This window comes from Hyposmocoma kahamanoa, unplaced genomic scaffold (assembly GCF_003589595.1).
Source record: "Hyposmocoma kahamanoa isolate Upper Pololo Valley unplaced genomic scaffold, ASM358959v1 86, whole genome shotgun sequence".
Taxonomy (NCBI): Eukaryota; Metazoa; Arthropoda; class Insecta; order Lepidoptera; family Cosmopterigidae; genus Hyposmocoma; species Hyposmocoma kahamanoa.
The window spans coordinates 6,017,918-6,033,215 of NW_020654289.1; the positions used below are offsets into that span (position 1 = coordinate 6,017,918).

Genomic DNA, 15,298 nt, shown 5'->3' on the forward strand with positions numbered 1-15,298 from the left:
GCCTAAACATGAAGTAATAGTAAATAAATAAATAAAAAATCTAAAGCAAAAAATTTAAAGTGTTTCTTTTAAATTTAACTTACCTTCTGCAATCCTTTAACGGGTTTATCCGTAGGTGGCTACAGTCACCGCACAGCATTGTGCGCTTAGGTAGGTAGTCGTTCGTTTTAGAAAAATTAATAAATAAAATTGAATGAGATTTTGAATTTGACTTTTTAATTCTAATACCGTTTCATAAAAAATGTTTTTAATTTTTTTGCCATTGTTTTGCGAGATTTGATGAGATTTTCCCATTAAGCAAAGTTATACTTGTATTGGTAAATGTTAATAGTTTCTGTCTTTAGGTAACGTAAGTGCATCTTCACGCAAATGGCACCACATGAGCTTTTAATTAAACAGAAAAAATATTTTTTTAATAATTTATTTAATTTCACTGATACCAACGTGCACTCTCATTGCGACTTTACAAACAATCCTTCAGTGTTTATTTCCAGGCGACCATGCAAAAGTGTCATGACATTCGCAACCTAGACACTTGTGACCTCTTCAAACAATTCCACATTGTCAACAATGGCTGCGCTGACTCCGAGCAGGAAGATCTTTATAACATGTTCTTCCACTATGTTAAACCTAAGTATGTAGATAGATTGCCATATTATTCAGCTTTTTCTGGGGCGCTGACACTTCGCTAAAAATTCAACAAATAGAGCGCATCACCGCGTTAATGCATATTTGCAATTACATAATTATAATAGGCTTTTTTAGATAGCCATCGCATGACGACACTCTTTGGGTTGGGCATTTATTTGGTATGGTATGCGCGAACCTTATTATTTAAATTTTGTCCAGGTCTGTCTTGATGGGGTGAACGTCCATTTTCTTAAGTCCATTATATTATTTAGTTTATGAAATGCCAACTGTCAGACAAAAACAAAATGTGTGTAGTTTTGTATTCATACGTACTTACGTAATTACGTAAACACGACCATAATCAGTTATATCAATCGGTAAACATTAGTGTGACTTGACCTGCCTTATCTAAATGAATGGATGTCATTTGCGTTCACCATCTTAGTAGGTTAGGTATAATAACATTGTGATACTTCGCAGACAAATAATGAATTAAACTGAGCATCAACTACGTCGATACATGTATTATTAACACGAGTAGTACCTTACCTACGTTTGTAGCCTCAGCTCTGACATAATCACATTCAACTTGACCATAATATTCGAAGGTATAGGTAGGTGCTACAATAAATTAGCCGGTGGCACCTGATTGTGGACTTTCTCGGACGGAGTCTTCACTAATTAATTTCCGTGGCAATTTTTGTTATTTAAATATTCAACTATATTATCGTGTAACTATTAAGTAACGATGGAACTAATAAATCACGATACAATACTCGAATATGAAATAATACCCCAGGGCTGATTTATGAATGTCATCAAGTACTCATGGAGATATGTATACACAATCACGTAACTCTACAGTGGATTAAAGGACACAGCGGCTCACGTGGCAATGACGCACCAGACGAACTAGCCAGAAAAGGGTCGGAGACGGCCGCTGTAGGACCAGAACCCGTAGTGTCCCTCCCCTACCAATGGTTCAGAGCAACTGTATACAAAGGTACAAAACTTTTTCATAACGACAAATGGACTACCCTTACGGTTTGTAGACAGGCGAGGGAAGCACTCCCAACGCTCACCGCCATTCTATCTCGAAAAGTAATTAAACTCAAAAGGCAAGAGCTTCGCACTCTAACTGCCGCCCTAACGGGTTATGGTCCATACATTAAACACCTTTTCAATTTAAGTATCACAGACAGCCCTTTATTCAGAGCGTGCATAGAGATCATAGATTTCCTCCCCGGAAACGGCTGCGCACATCCTACTACAGTGCTCTAGCGTGGCCAACTAAAGAGCGAAGTACCTTGGAGTGCCGAGGTTGCTCCTCGAAGTCTTCAGCAAACCGAGGAGGTTGCTGAGGTTCCTGAAGGAGCTTGGGTGGCACGAGTAGGATCCTGCACCAACTACACGCAAAATAGGCGCCTTGACGTCGAGTTGCGGACACCAGCCCGTCGCACCAAGTACCAAGTAAATAATATTGCACGATAAAAAATCGAATAGACACTTAAATAATAAAAATTGCCACGGAAATTAATTAGTGAAGACTCCGCCCGAGAAATTCGTTACTTTACTAGCTATTTTCATTTATATTCTACGAGCATTGGTAGCTTGTAGTCCAAAGAAACAAAATGTCCTCTGTTGTCTTATAATGTGTGCCACAGTGGCTGCCCAAGTAGCTACGTTTCATGATTTTGATTGTAATATTTTACAGTTATAGTTAAGTTGTTCTGCTATTATTCAACAAACTAATTTAAGTAACTTTTTATTTGACCTTTCTAAGATGCTGTTTTACAGGCTAGACTGTCCAATAAAAGCAGGAAACTACAAGATCACCGACTACCCGTTCTTCACTGAGGACAGTGATCTCACAGCGTCAGAGTCAAAAATTTCTACCAGCGTGTTCGGCTACACTTACCGGCTTCAGGGTTACGATGATGATGACAAAAGGGTATACATAACAATCCGTTTTAATGAATTTACGCAAATTCGCTAGAGAATCACACTCATTTTCAAGGTGTCAATTTAAGTCTATAGAATAGGTATTCTTATGTGCATACTATAAAAATACACAATTTCGTCAATATGGGTTGAATGCATAGATTGAATGTGATACTTTGTTTCGAAGTGATCAGTTCTGAGTTTATTTCATTTCACTCGAGAGCTCGCGTTTTTTTTTGTTTTCGCGACTACTAGACATTGAAAAAAAAATGCATATATTACTTTTTATTTCTTTATTTTTTACTGCCTCTGCTGCCGAACGGTTACCATACTCGACTGCCACGCAGAGGTCTCGGGTTAGATTCTCGGGCCGGGATAAATATTTGTATGGCCTACATTTATTTCGCTCGTGAGTAGGTGTAATTTGTGCTTGTCTATGTGTGCGTCCATGGCACCCGCAATACAGGGTTTTCCTAGTGCGGGGCTATGAGTGTGTGTTATTATTATTATTGTAATAAATCCAACGGTTTTGGGGCTATTTGCGAGTCCCGTAGTAATTTTTCATACCATGCAATGATCTGAGGATCATTGCATTTTGCATTTGCATTTGAAATACCATGAATTTTTCAGTTACTCTGCACGGACGCGAGTCTTCAGCTCCTGTACATTCGTGAACATGATTGGAGAAGCCCGAGGAACTTCCACCTCAATAGCACCTCAGATTCGGTGGCGCACATCGACCAACCGACCGGTAGTGAGGACAAGCAGGTGGAAGTGAATGAAGATGGTAATGAAAATTTAATTTTTAATCTACGATGTAGAGTCGGAGAGTCTCAAATGTATTCTTCTCAAATTTCTATATCACACCCATGATTAAAACATAATTCAGAACTTATTTAAATTGCTAATATAGACCTTTCAGATACCTAACACTCTCTAGTTTGTATTTAGTAATACATTTTAATTGTTGAACCCCCGTTTAGGCAGGTATGTCCCTACCGGTAACTGCCTCTGTGGCCGAACGGTAACTAAGCTGGTCTATCACGCAGAGGTCCTGGGTTCGATTCCCGAACCGGGAGAAATATTTGTGTGGCCTTCATATATTTCTTTCGTGACTTTGGGCGTAATTTGTTGTTGTTTGTTTGTTGTCTGTCCCAAGTGGTTCGGGACTATGAGTATGAAAAAAAAAACCAAAAAAACTTGCTCTAAGACCTTATCGTTACAAAACTGTAAAGTTGTGGTAATAAATTTTAATTGTACCCCATGTAGGTAGATACTTCTTTTCAGAGGCAGAAATTTCTTTTCTAGAATTTTCGCTTCGTTTTATACAGCAAAACAAGAAATAAAATAAAATAAAGTTTCGATTCCTTTTTAGTGGAGGATGTTGTGGAGGTTCAAGAAAATGGGAACAATGCATATGCAGATGAGGAACAGGACGAGGAGTAGAAAAACAGTGCATCTTGCTTATCTTTTTATAACTTATTACACATTTAGCCGGCCATTAGTTTTTACTTTTTGTCCCAATAATAATGCAGTTTTTTTTTTGCGAAATTGTGATCGTAATCTTTTGTCTAATTTGAAAATTTTTTTATATAATATAATAGTTATTTGTTATGCAAGGCTGCAAAGTAGTTGTTTTTCAAATTTTTTTGAAATTATTTTAGTTCTTCGACGAATTAAAATAATAAACACAATTTGTTATCATTGTCAATTTAATGTCAACAATAATAATAATAAATTATACCAACGGATCTTTATTGCATAAATATGACAAATCGCGTAGTTGAACGTGTCATTATCTTTTATTTTTCATCGAAAGAAAAGTTAGGTGCACAACCATTGACCTTTTTATTGGTAGGTCAATGTGCACAACAATTCATCGTTGAGTTCGAATTCCAAAAACCTTTTCCACGCTAGCGTGCGAAAAACGCTTTTGCGCGCAGATTTCTAATGAGAAAGAAAGCCTTTCCGAGCTAGTGAGGTGAAAAAAAATTATCGATTGTAATTTTTTAATTTCATTCATTTGTTTATATATACAGAAAATTATTCCTACTACAGGCCTACCACTTAACTGAGTACCAACTCAGGAACCGTTCTTAGGTAGCTGCGAGGTGCGGGAGGAGTGACCGATTACGTAACATTTAGAGCCTATGCACACGGTGTATTTTATCAGCGCTTTTACGACGTGCACGCGCCGTAAACGCGCGTCATCTGCATGTATACGCGCCGCAGATGCGCTGTAGTCGCGCGTATGTAATCGCGCATTTTGATTAAGGATAGCTTTAATTATTTTTAGTTAGTTTTTTAAAATGAAGCAACTACACAAAATTAAAAGTGTGTAACTCCAGTGGAGTATATAAGCTTCTTGCATTCATCGCGATGTTTGCGCGCGTTTGAATCGTTTTACTACAGCGTATGCGAGCGTATGCCGTATACGCGCAGACGACGCGCGTCATCCTGTTATGTCAAAACGGGACATTAAGTATTTTGGGAACGGCGGGACACGAACTTAAAAATGGCGAGCCTGTCCCGCTCAAAGCGGGATTTATTGTAACGTTAGTCATACATGATTGCTATATATAAAATAAATTCGGCTAAATTTATCCCTTATTTTCTTATATATGCATTTTATGGCGTCACATCACTTTTGTGTTGATAGCTTTAATAAAATTGTTAGTAATAAAGTTTTACTACAGAAATAATACTATAAATTGTTCTTGACATACTTTATTACAATATACATTATATACACACGTCGGTGTCTCATTCGTCCCACCCCCAGAGCCCGTGGCTCTCCCGTATTGTTTCCCTGTTGTCCCGTCTGCTCCGCGTGACGGCGCTAGCTTCGCCCTTGGCGATAGCTTTCTTGCGATCCATCTTTTTCTGACGGGTTTCGAGGTTCTTTTTTACTTGTTGTTTGATTACCTGGTAATGGAAACAGAAATATGACAAATTATGATACAATCCATAACAAGATTTATGTTGTTAGTGAATTGTTACCAGCTGTCATAAGGCACTATTTGTCTTCGCGATCCGTCGTTTCAGACTGATCGGAACGACGAATGTAAAGGTTGATGTCGTTAACGATTTATTTGACCGCGACAGCGACAGGTCGATACGATTATCGCGACGATCGATCGAAACGAGGAATCTGCTGTGTATGGGGGCCTTTAGCATGCATTAACACGGCATATAAAAATTTCTTTTCGCTGTTAAATGGCATGTAAAATTTTTCACTGTTAAATTTGGTTCGAAAATGACTTCTAGCGAACTAAGCATAGCTTAGATAAGATAGTTTCCCATATTTTTATCCTAAGCTACGGCTTAGGTCTTTTTTGAAGACAGAGTAAAATGACATTTATAGGGTTGCCAGCTTTCATCAAATTTCAAAAAGCCATGTAGTTGTTATCGAAAGTTTTATCCATAGATTGTGCAAGAATGCCAAAAATTCTAAATTGCGAATGTTATGATGTTCTAACGATTACTAATTGCGTTATTGCCTTCTTCATTCTTTTCTTCTTCATTTTGACAGCTGGCCTACTAGTAACAAAATATTTTTTTTAATTTATACACATATATTAACAAGAACATGCGGATTTGATAAGCTATGTATTAAAATAATTACTAAAATGAAATATAAAATATTTGAAAAATAAAAAATATTGAAAAATAAAATATTGATTAAAATGAAAAAACTGTAAAATATGTCTCCTCTTTAGATTCTAAATGCAGTGTAAGTATGAACACGCAAAATTTGACAATTCAAATGAACCTATGCCCAACAATTGGACGAAAAATAAATTCGACTATTTATTGCAAGCGTAACCAACATTCAGTCGATATTGGATAGAATATGTATCGACTGCAATCAATAGTCGCTTGTAAGCGGGCAACACTTTTGCGTAATGAACTGTCATTTTATTCCATTTTCAAAAAAGGCAGAATGGTAAAGAGACTATTCTGTACAAATTGCGTATAGGATTCTTTTCCTGCTACCCGAGTACCCGAATCTTTTTTAAATTATAACTTACCTCAGGAGCAATAGTACTAGCAGAAGTGTAGGATCTCATAGTCCTAACATCGGACAAAGATTTCTCAATCATAGCCAAACGGTACTTCTGCGAAGTCATGTCCAATTGCCCGTTGACATCGTCTAGATCTTCATTTACTTGTTTAATTGACTCCTCTATATTTACAGCTTTGACTAACGTAGGCGGTTCTTCATCATTCTTAATATTTAAGTTGATTGTTTTAGTTATAATTCTTTCTACTTGAAGTTTTTTTTCGTCGTTTTGTATTGAATCTTCAACCTAAACATTACAAAAATTAAATAAAAAAAAACTAAGAAAAGAATTGCTACATTAGTGATTTCTATTTGTCCAGAGATCCATGAACTTGCAAAGAGTTATCACGTGCAAAAAAAATAGAGTTAAAATGAATTTTCAGGTTAATCTAATTATACGAGGCAGACTCAGAACTTCATGCCTGAGATGTATTTATTTATTTCTAAAACAAGGAGCATGTTCTCCTTGACTAAAAACATTTTACTAAAGATCCTGAAGTTACCTCTTTTCTCAAACTAGACAGTTCGTCTTCTGTATATTTAGTAGATCTGTCATGTTCACCATCTTCTGTTTCTGATCCACTGTTTTCATCCCCGCTCACTTGCATGCCGATGCCCATTTCCTAAACAAATGTGCCAATTGAAAAGTAAGGACGGAAGTAATTAAGAGTCGTATTCCAGAAGTCTACATTGAGTAGTCAGGATTTGAGCAGACTGGAATATGATATCAAGCACTGGAAATACGACCGTAATGGCAAGTACTCATCATAGTCAAGTGAGTATGACTTTCAGTGCTCACTGTGATACTCAAGTACTTATTAGATTAGTTAGACTCGATTACTATCAATAACTACAATAGAAGTACGCGAAGTTCCACATAGTGAAGAAGAAGAAGGAGAAGAAGAAGAAGAGGAGGAAGAGGAAGAAGAAAAAGAAGAAGAAGCGGTTCTAATAGTAACCATAGACTTTAGGCACTTCCAGTGCTTTTTTTTTCATCGGTGATGAGTGTTTTATACTATAATATACAGCTCCTCGGTAAAGGTGCAGAGCAATGTTCATTGCCCTAATTCCGATATCCTCAAGTAATACTGAGACCATGAACAAGTAACACCTTTGCTTAATAGTAAGTATTCCTGTAATTATTGTTACCTCAAGCAGTTCATTATCAATGTCCTTGGTCCGCTTGTATCCGGAGCACGCAATCTCTCGGTCTAGCTCATCATCCCTTTCAAGATCGGTGAACCGCGGGTATATCTCGCTCTCGTATCCGTATCGTTTCTTGAAGAACTCGCGAATGCAACGTACATCACGATCGAAGTAACTATGAACAATTATACGCATTTTATTCAATTGTTAGCCGACATCTATCGGAATGATGCAATGGCAACGGGCAGTTCAGAAGACAGTTAAAATAAAGTTTATTATAACAAAATACTTTCATAGATTTCTCATAGATGGCGCTACAGCTAAAAATTCGTTGAAAAAGTAAATACAAAGATCCGACAACAACCACGTAGAAAAATTCGTGAGGTCCGCTGGTTCGTTCCGTGGCTTAGTTGGCATAGCGTCTGGCTGCTAGAAGACGTCGGTTCGAATCTGTCCGGATCGAACATTGACTTACATATAAATGGACGTCGCGTCGGGTCCGTGCTAAAAAGTGTCCGAACTTACAGGGCGTTAAAATCGTATACAGAGCGTCAATCACGCTTTAGTCTTCGTTTGTTCGACTGACAGCGCGCTTGTCAATGATGCCGTACACAATATGTGTAGTAAAACCTTGTAAAAATTACTCAACTAAAGTGAAAAAACAGGGTGGTATATCGTATTTTCAGTAAGTACTGTAGTATGATAACTAAAAAAAAAGTACTATGATAACACAATGTATTGTGTTATCAAAGTTATCATTTAAAAGTGTTATTTTATGCACAAGTATATAATATAGTATATAATAGTACATAGTATTTAATTTATATTTTAATTAATCGTAAAATCAAAATCAAATAGCTAATTGTCTCTTTCCGACTCACGGCTTGCGTAAAAGACTGAACGACACCCATCACGTCAATTTCAATTGTTTGAAACACAAGAGTTTGAAATATTTAGTACAAAAATTTCATAGAATCGCTTTGATGCTAATGTTATTATTAAAATCTTTTTTAATACATGTTAGTAATACTTTCAAATATTGTTGTATTCTTTCTACGGCTCGGGGTTACGAATCAGAAGACCGAAAATACATTTGCCTGAAATAGCGTTTGCATGAATTTCCATAATCCCGCAAGTATTTTTTTAGGTTTTTCGGGGGAAATATGTGTATAGCCTACATTTATTTCTCTCGTGAGTTTGGGTGTAATTTGTGGTTATCTATATGTGTGTCCATGGCACCCGCGACAAAGGGTTTCCCTAATGCGGGGCAATGTTGAGTGTGTGCGTTATTATAATAATTATTATTAATTAGTACCTAAGTGTTTATTTTGGAAAGCGTTTCTCTTGCGCAATCAATATCGCGCATTTTAATTTTGTAATTATCTCACAGCGGCAAATACCCTACTACCGTCATAGCCGTACTTTTTCATGTACACGAAACATTTGCAAGAACTATGAGCAGTACGACTATGCCTGTTGACGGAATCAACCGTCGTCAGTGATAAACCGTAATAATTATATTGAATCAATGTAAGCACTACGGCATATAGAAAAGTGGTGACCTTTTTGAGCGCAGTATAATTTCAGTACTATGCACGAATGGGTTAAGAAAATGGTAAGAAAAGAAAGGAAACCAGAGCTGATGCAAGCTTGATAAAAGACCATAATATTACAGCTTTGGTATGTGATTACATCAATGAGTGAACAAAAACACTGCATAATAATACAAATAGTACAACCTTGATAGCCTAACGGTTTGCACTGTGGGCACTGGATGAGAAGTTCCCGGGTTCGATGCCGGTAGGATCAATTTAACAAATTGACTTTTCTAAATGGTTCTGGTCTTGGTATTCTATTGTAAGACAATCACCTGGTTTGAAACTAGGGAACTCTCTGTACATACTCCCCATGAGTATCAGAGCAACAGAATCCCAAAGCAGAACCAATTTACAAAAGTTCCTTTCCCAAATTGGTTCTACTGGGAATCGAACCTGGGACTAAGAACGATGGAATTTATAACGGGGCATAACTCAAAACATCCAGGTCAAAACAACTTTCGAGAAGTTCACATTTAGTTTTATAGTTGATTGAGCTGATTTTTTACGGTTTTCAAAAAAAATCTCGAATAACTCGAGAAATCGGGTACGAGAATTCCCGAAAGTCAAGAAAAAAAGTCAGAGACACCCTAGCTCGTAATAAATGGCATTGTATAAAATTCAACATTTACGTATAAAATTTATTCATAAATAATAAAGGCTACTCCATTATACCTGTGTTCAATTAGTTTTGACTAGAAGCTACATATGGTGCATTTTGGTAAGTTTCAAGTAGAAGCTGAATATGGTGTTTTTTTGCGCCTTTCAATTGTTGCAAGCAAAATTAGGCAGTACTGCAATGACATTACAATTTAAATTCAACGTTTTAGCCTTTTCATATTCCTTAACATGTCACTACGTTTGAATAGGTTGACTTGTGACATTTCTTTCGTGGTTTTTATATTAGACCCGTCGTCCAAAAGTCAATGGGATCGAAGGATTTTTTTTAAGTGGTCGATCTTTGTGATTATAACAAACTACCGGAGTAATTTCACAAAAAATAAAAAAAATATTGAATATCAATTCAATAAAAATTTAAATAAACGTTATTGGTTTATCATTTTTAAATTTTTAATGGACTACATTTACTATTGGATATCTTTTTTATCCTGTTTAGATTATGAACAGAAAATAGTAATTGTAATACCATATTTTCGCGATTCTTACACATAGGAAATGAATATATTTTTTGCCGATCTAAATCACGTATATTTGGTTTTCTTTTTAAACAAAGTCCTGTGAGTCGGTGACCATGGACACCGTAAAGAGCCCGAAACGTTAGATGTTTTTTAAAAAAAAAAACAAATATATGCGATTTTGATTCGAATCAACACTTCCGCCATAATATGAAGTTTAATTCATTTGTGATGAGAGTGCCAACTCAACATCTATCAACTTTCATGAAGGACGAAAGTATGAATATACCGACGTTGTAGTGCCGGTTACCGGACACCCACATTGCGTTGTTTTATTATATTATTATGTATGGCAGTCTATAAGGTATGTATTTATGGGTCTTTGTAACCTGAATGTAATAAAAAATACATAATTATAACATTTATGAACTAAAAATGTGTGAACTTACTGTTCAGCATTGGGATGTGAAGTTGAAACCATTTGTGGGAAATCTATGACAATAGGATGTCCAGCATCGTCAATCATGATATTGAACTCATTAAAGTCTCCATGGATGACTCCGCAGTTGCCTAAACGCACTATCAAGTCCATCAGCTCCTCATACAGCGCTTCTGGGTTTGCCACTTCAGTTACATGTGTTCTGGAAAAAATTATAACCAGGTTACAATGGTAAAAAAAAATTATGTTTTTTTTTATGCTACCAAGTGACGGGGCGAACACGTCGTGCGCCTGGCGGTAAGCGACACGCTTATCCATAACTGATGCAGTGCCATTCAAAGCTTTGAATCGCAAAGATCGTATGGGCACTGACACTGCGCCCGTCACCCTGAGACCTAAGTTGATAAGTCCCATATACCTGTACCTTCACCAGCACTCGTACTCTTCTAAACCGGAATGCAGTAATGCTCACATTACTGCTTGACGGCAGAAATAGGTAAGATAGCAGTACTTCCTGGGGCGAACCTTTTCACAAAAAGCTAAATGTAATTTTCTTAAGTTATTTTTGTTATAAACATGTTTTTCTTTACTTTGTGGTTCCACTCTTATACTCGCAGAGTCCCCATACGGCGTGGAGACAACGAGAACCAAATACAAATGATTATGACCATCTCGCATTAAAATCATACACTGATTGCCTTATCTCTGAATAAAAATTAAATATAAGGAGACGCGTCATACTATAATAAACGTAAACAAAAACATACACTTCTATTTATACTTACAAAGGTCCCCCGGAAACTAACTGCATAACAACGCAATGTCTGTTAAAGTCAATAGGTTTTGGTACAGGGAAATCACGGTCGTACAGAGCCTTCATGTAAGCAAACTCCTTAGTGGCAGAAATACGGGAGAGGTATAGCCAGGAAGCGCGATTTCTATGTGCGTGGTAATCACGCTTGTCCTTGATATTACGAAAACAAGTGCGGCCCAACCTGCAAGATTCAATTTTAAATTTAATTAAAAAACTAAAACCATTCCCTTCCTAGGAATCAGAGTATACAGGGTGTAACAGAAAGGTGTAGCCGTATTAAAGGACCCAAACGTACACTTGATTTTGACCCTCTGTGCAAAATTTCAATTAAAAATAACTTTTGATTTTGATACAAGTGTAATTAAGTTTTGTATATTAGTGATTTTCCGAAACAACCATGTGTCACAACTCTAATGCGACGTTATTACGACAAATTGATTCATAAATAGCTTAAGTACGAGCGTGCGAGGAAGGCGAAAGAACAGCTGACCGCAAACAAAACGCTATTTTAAGCACATGTTTTTTGAATCTTTATTAAGTTGAAACTAGGTTAATATCATAACAAAACCTTTAAATACCTAGAAATATCGATTTACCTCTGTGTAACACCCTGTATAAGGGTTTTTTTTTATAATACGCACACACTCAACATGGCCCCGCGCACTAGGGAAACCCTGTGTTGCGGGTGCCACACACATAGACAACCACAAATTACATTACACCCAAACCCACGAGAGAAATAAATGTAGGCCTCACAAATGTTTCTCCCGGCCCGGGAATCGAACCTGGGTTACCGTTACAAAAACTAGAACAGCAAAATTAGCAAATTTGTAATTGTAGTACTTAAAAATGGTGTACAGGGCGTACATTTTCAACATTTTTCATTAAAATGCTTATATCACAAAAAAAAAATGTAACTCCGATTTTTTAAATATTTTTTTTCTGGGTTGTTACAAACTAGGTAATATCACGTTCTTAGGTTATCGTTGAGTTTTGGGACACCCTGTATATATATCTGAGTCAAGTCGTGGTAGCCTAATGGTCAAACCATTCACCACCACCAATCACCAACCGCCTCCCAAGCAGAGGCCGTGCGTTTGAACCCGGGCTCCGACCTCCGAGTTCCTCGGATTTTTATGCGAAATTCAATTTGATATTTACTACGCGCTTTTAGGTGATGAAACCTGCACGTTGAAGAAGGTTCACAACCCGCGAAGAAGAACCCGCATAATGTGGCAAAGTGTGGCAACTAATACAATATAATGTAAATGTAATCCTTTACGCAGACGCTTTATTGCGCGTGTATAAGGACGTTGGAAGAAGAAAGGAATCACACACACCAACACGCGGCACTTTCACGCGGTCTATCCTGCGCTATTTTTACACGGACGCTCTTTCCGTTGTAACAAAAACCAACAGGTAATCGCGCATGATTGCGCGTGCAGATTTTCCCGTGCAATACTGCACGCTCCTGATCACGCGCGATAGAGTGACTGTGGGCTAATGTATAACTGAATATCATGATAAAGACTAAATTATTATTAAATTTTAGGAGTCTATGTTGGCTCACACAACATTAATGTGTCTGCTTCTTTTACTATTTCATAATAATCAATATTTATGAGTTCTCCGCTTTTTGCGATTACTACATTGTAAAAGAAACAACAATATTACAGGCTTTTCTCAGATCCTATTGTCCCAGTTGACTGAGATACTGTTAGTCATCAACCAGTTTTGTGTAACATTGATGCAATATCCTTGATTCTTGTGTTCAACATTTTTATAACTTCTGTGAATTCCGAATTTATAGTATAGTGATATACATAATGTTATACATATCTATGTTTATACATTATACAGAATATGTTTAACTCATAATATCATTCAATAATCAATAGGCATATGACTATTATATATGGCCAAAAATATTGGAACCTTAAACTTTACTCATATTAAAATTACAATATTTTGCCCAACTTTGCACTATTACCTGTGAAGTTTCAAGCATAAGGGATTCCTATCTTCATCAGCCACAGTGTAAATGTTGGACTCTTTGCCAACTCCAATCTGGTTGCCAAATGAAGCTATCACTTTCCGGTTTGTAAGGGCTTTAAGTGCCAAATAGTCATATCCTGCATTTGTAAGACGGTAGCCATCATCTGATAAAAAATAGTTTTTAATTAATTCACCTTTAAGGGTTGACAAAATTTTACAGAAGTAGTTAGTAGTAGATAGATGACAGAATGCTTATTACTATTTGTAGGAGAACTTATTCTTATTTTAATTATTATTAGTAGAGTGAATGCAGTAGAAATGTGATTCATCAGAAAAACATTTAATGTGCAGTTATGTAACAGAGTAAAGAATACTGTGAACTTGGAACAATGTGTTTGAATGAAGATGTGGTGACAAAAATAGAAGAAGGAATGTTGAGGTGATTTGGGCACATGGAGAGAGTAGAGTTTCTAATGCCCATTAGAGGGCAATATTGGGTGAATGCTTACTTCCCATGCACAAGGTTAAGAGTTATACTGCGGATTTTGGTCATGACTGCCAAACATGACTTGTTTTACCAGTGAAAGAAAACATAGTGATAAAATCTGCTTGTTCAGGTAGGTCTATAACTCTGCTAAGACATAGACTAGACCTGTGTTGATCAATCAATGAATGTTCAATGCTTTAGCAGGTCACTTGTTGTTTACAATCACAAATACTCCATCAAGTAAACATTCAACCCAAACAAACTGTTTAAACAGAGAGATGGCGAGCTGGGTTATGGGGATTTATGAGTATTATGTGAATTGTTGAAAAACCTAAAATTATAAAGTCCAATTTTGTGGGCATGACACATACTGGGTCAAACAAATATAATTGAATCTTTTAGACACCTGTAACCCGGGTCTTCGGGGACAGGAGCTGTTCGAATCATTTTAGTCCAATCGAACATGACCAACACTGCTCCAACATATACATACCAATGTGGGTTTTGACTGCCTTTGTGAACTGTTGTCTCACAAGCTGTCGCCATGGATACCTACAAGCTACTTAAACTTAATTCAGTTTCAGGTGTTAAGGTAGATCTGATTTTGTCGACAATGCTTCGTAATTAGAATAAATATTTCCACTTACAGTGCTTCCCTCGCTCGTACGTCAACAGCCTATGTTTACACAATTCCTTCATCAATTTGTGTACTCCACCATGTCGCAAATTCGCAATGGATGCTACCAATGAACCAGGTACCAATTCATGGTTTTTCATACCCATTTCAACCTGAAAATCGACAACAATTACACGTTATTGCCATTTTCAGGTTATGAAAGACTGGTTGAAAGTAAAAAGTACTTACTGCGGTTAATACACGAAAGTCTTCAGCGGTTAAATACCGCAATATGGCGACATCGAGTTTCCCCATACTGAGATATGCGAGACAAAATTTAATTTAACAAGATACAAATATAAAACAAAAATCATTAAGTTAAAACGTGTTGTGTTCACATTGTTACTCACACACCACAAAATCACATCCATACAAC

At 36.7% G+C, this 15,298-nt stretch overlaps 2 protein-coding genes across 2 annotated transcripts; one reads left to right on the forward strand and one right to left on the reverse strand.

Annotated features, from left to right (window-relative positions):
• Positions 1 to 500: 500 nt before the first annotated feature.
• Positions 501 to 3,252, forward strand: LOC113234882 (the record flags this gene model as incomplete). Its single annotated transcript, XM_026470404.1, has 3 exons — positions 501 to 634; positions 2,428 to 2,581; positions 3,202 to 3,252. Coding segments are annotated over exons 1-3 (339 nt in total), but the record flags the coding sequence as incomplete, so codon positions are not given.
• A 2,014-nt stretch (positions 3,253 to 5,266) lies between these two features.
• Positions 5,267 to 15,288, reverse strand: LOC113234779 (serine/threonine-protein kinase RIO2). The gene is made up of 9 exons (XM_026470257.1): positions 15,112 to 15,288; positions 14,894 to 15,035; positions 13,755 to 13,923; positions 11,736 to 11,945; positions 10,961 to 11,152; positions 7,784 to 7,955; positions 7,138 to 7,257; positions 6,603 to 6,881; positions 5,267 to 5,496 (listed from the first exon to the last, which is right to left on the reverse strand). Exons 1-9 carry the CDS (start codon positions 15,175 to 15,177, stop codon positions 5,335 to 5,337), a joined length of 1,512 nt encoding a protein of 503 aa, XP_026326042.1. The 5' UTR covers positions 15,178 to 15,288; the 3' UTR covers positions 5,267 to 5,334.
• Positions 15,289 to 15,298: the final 10 nt, after the last annotated feature.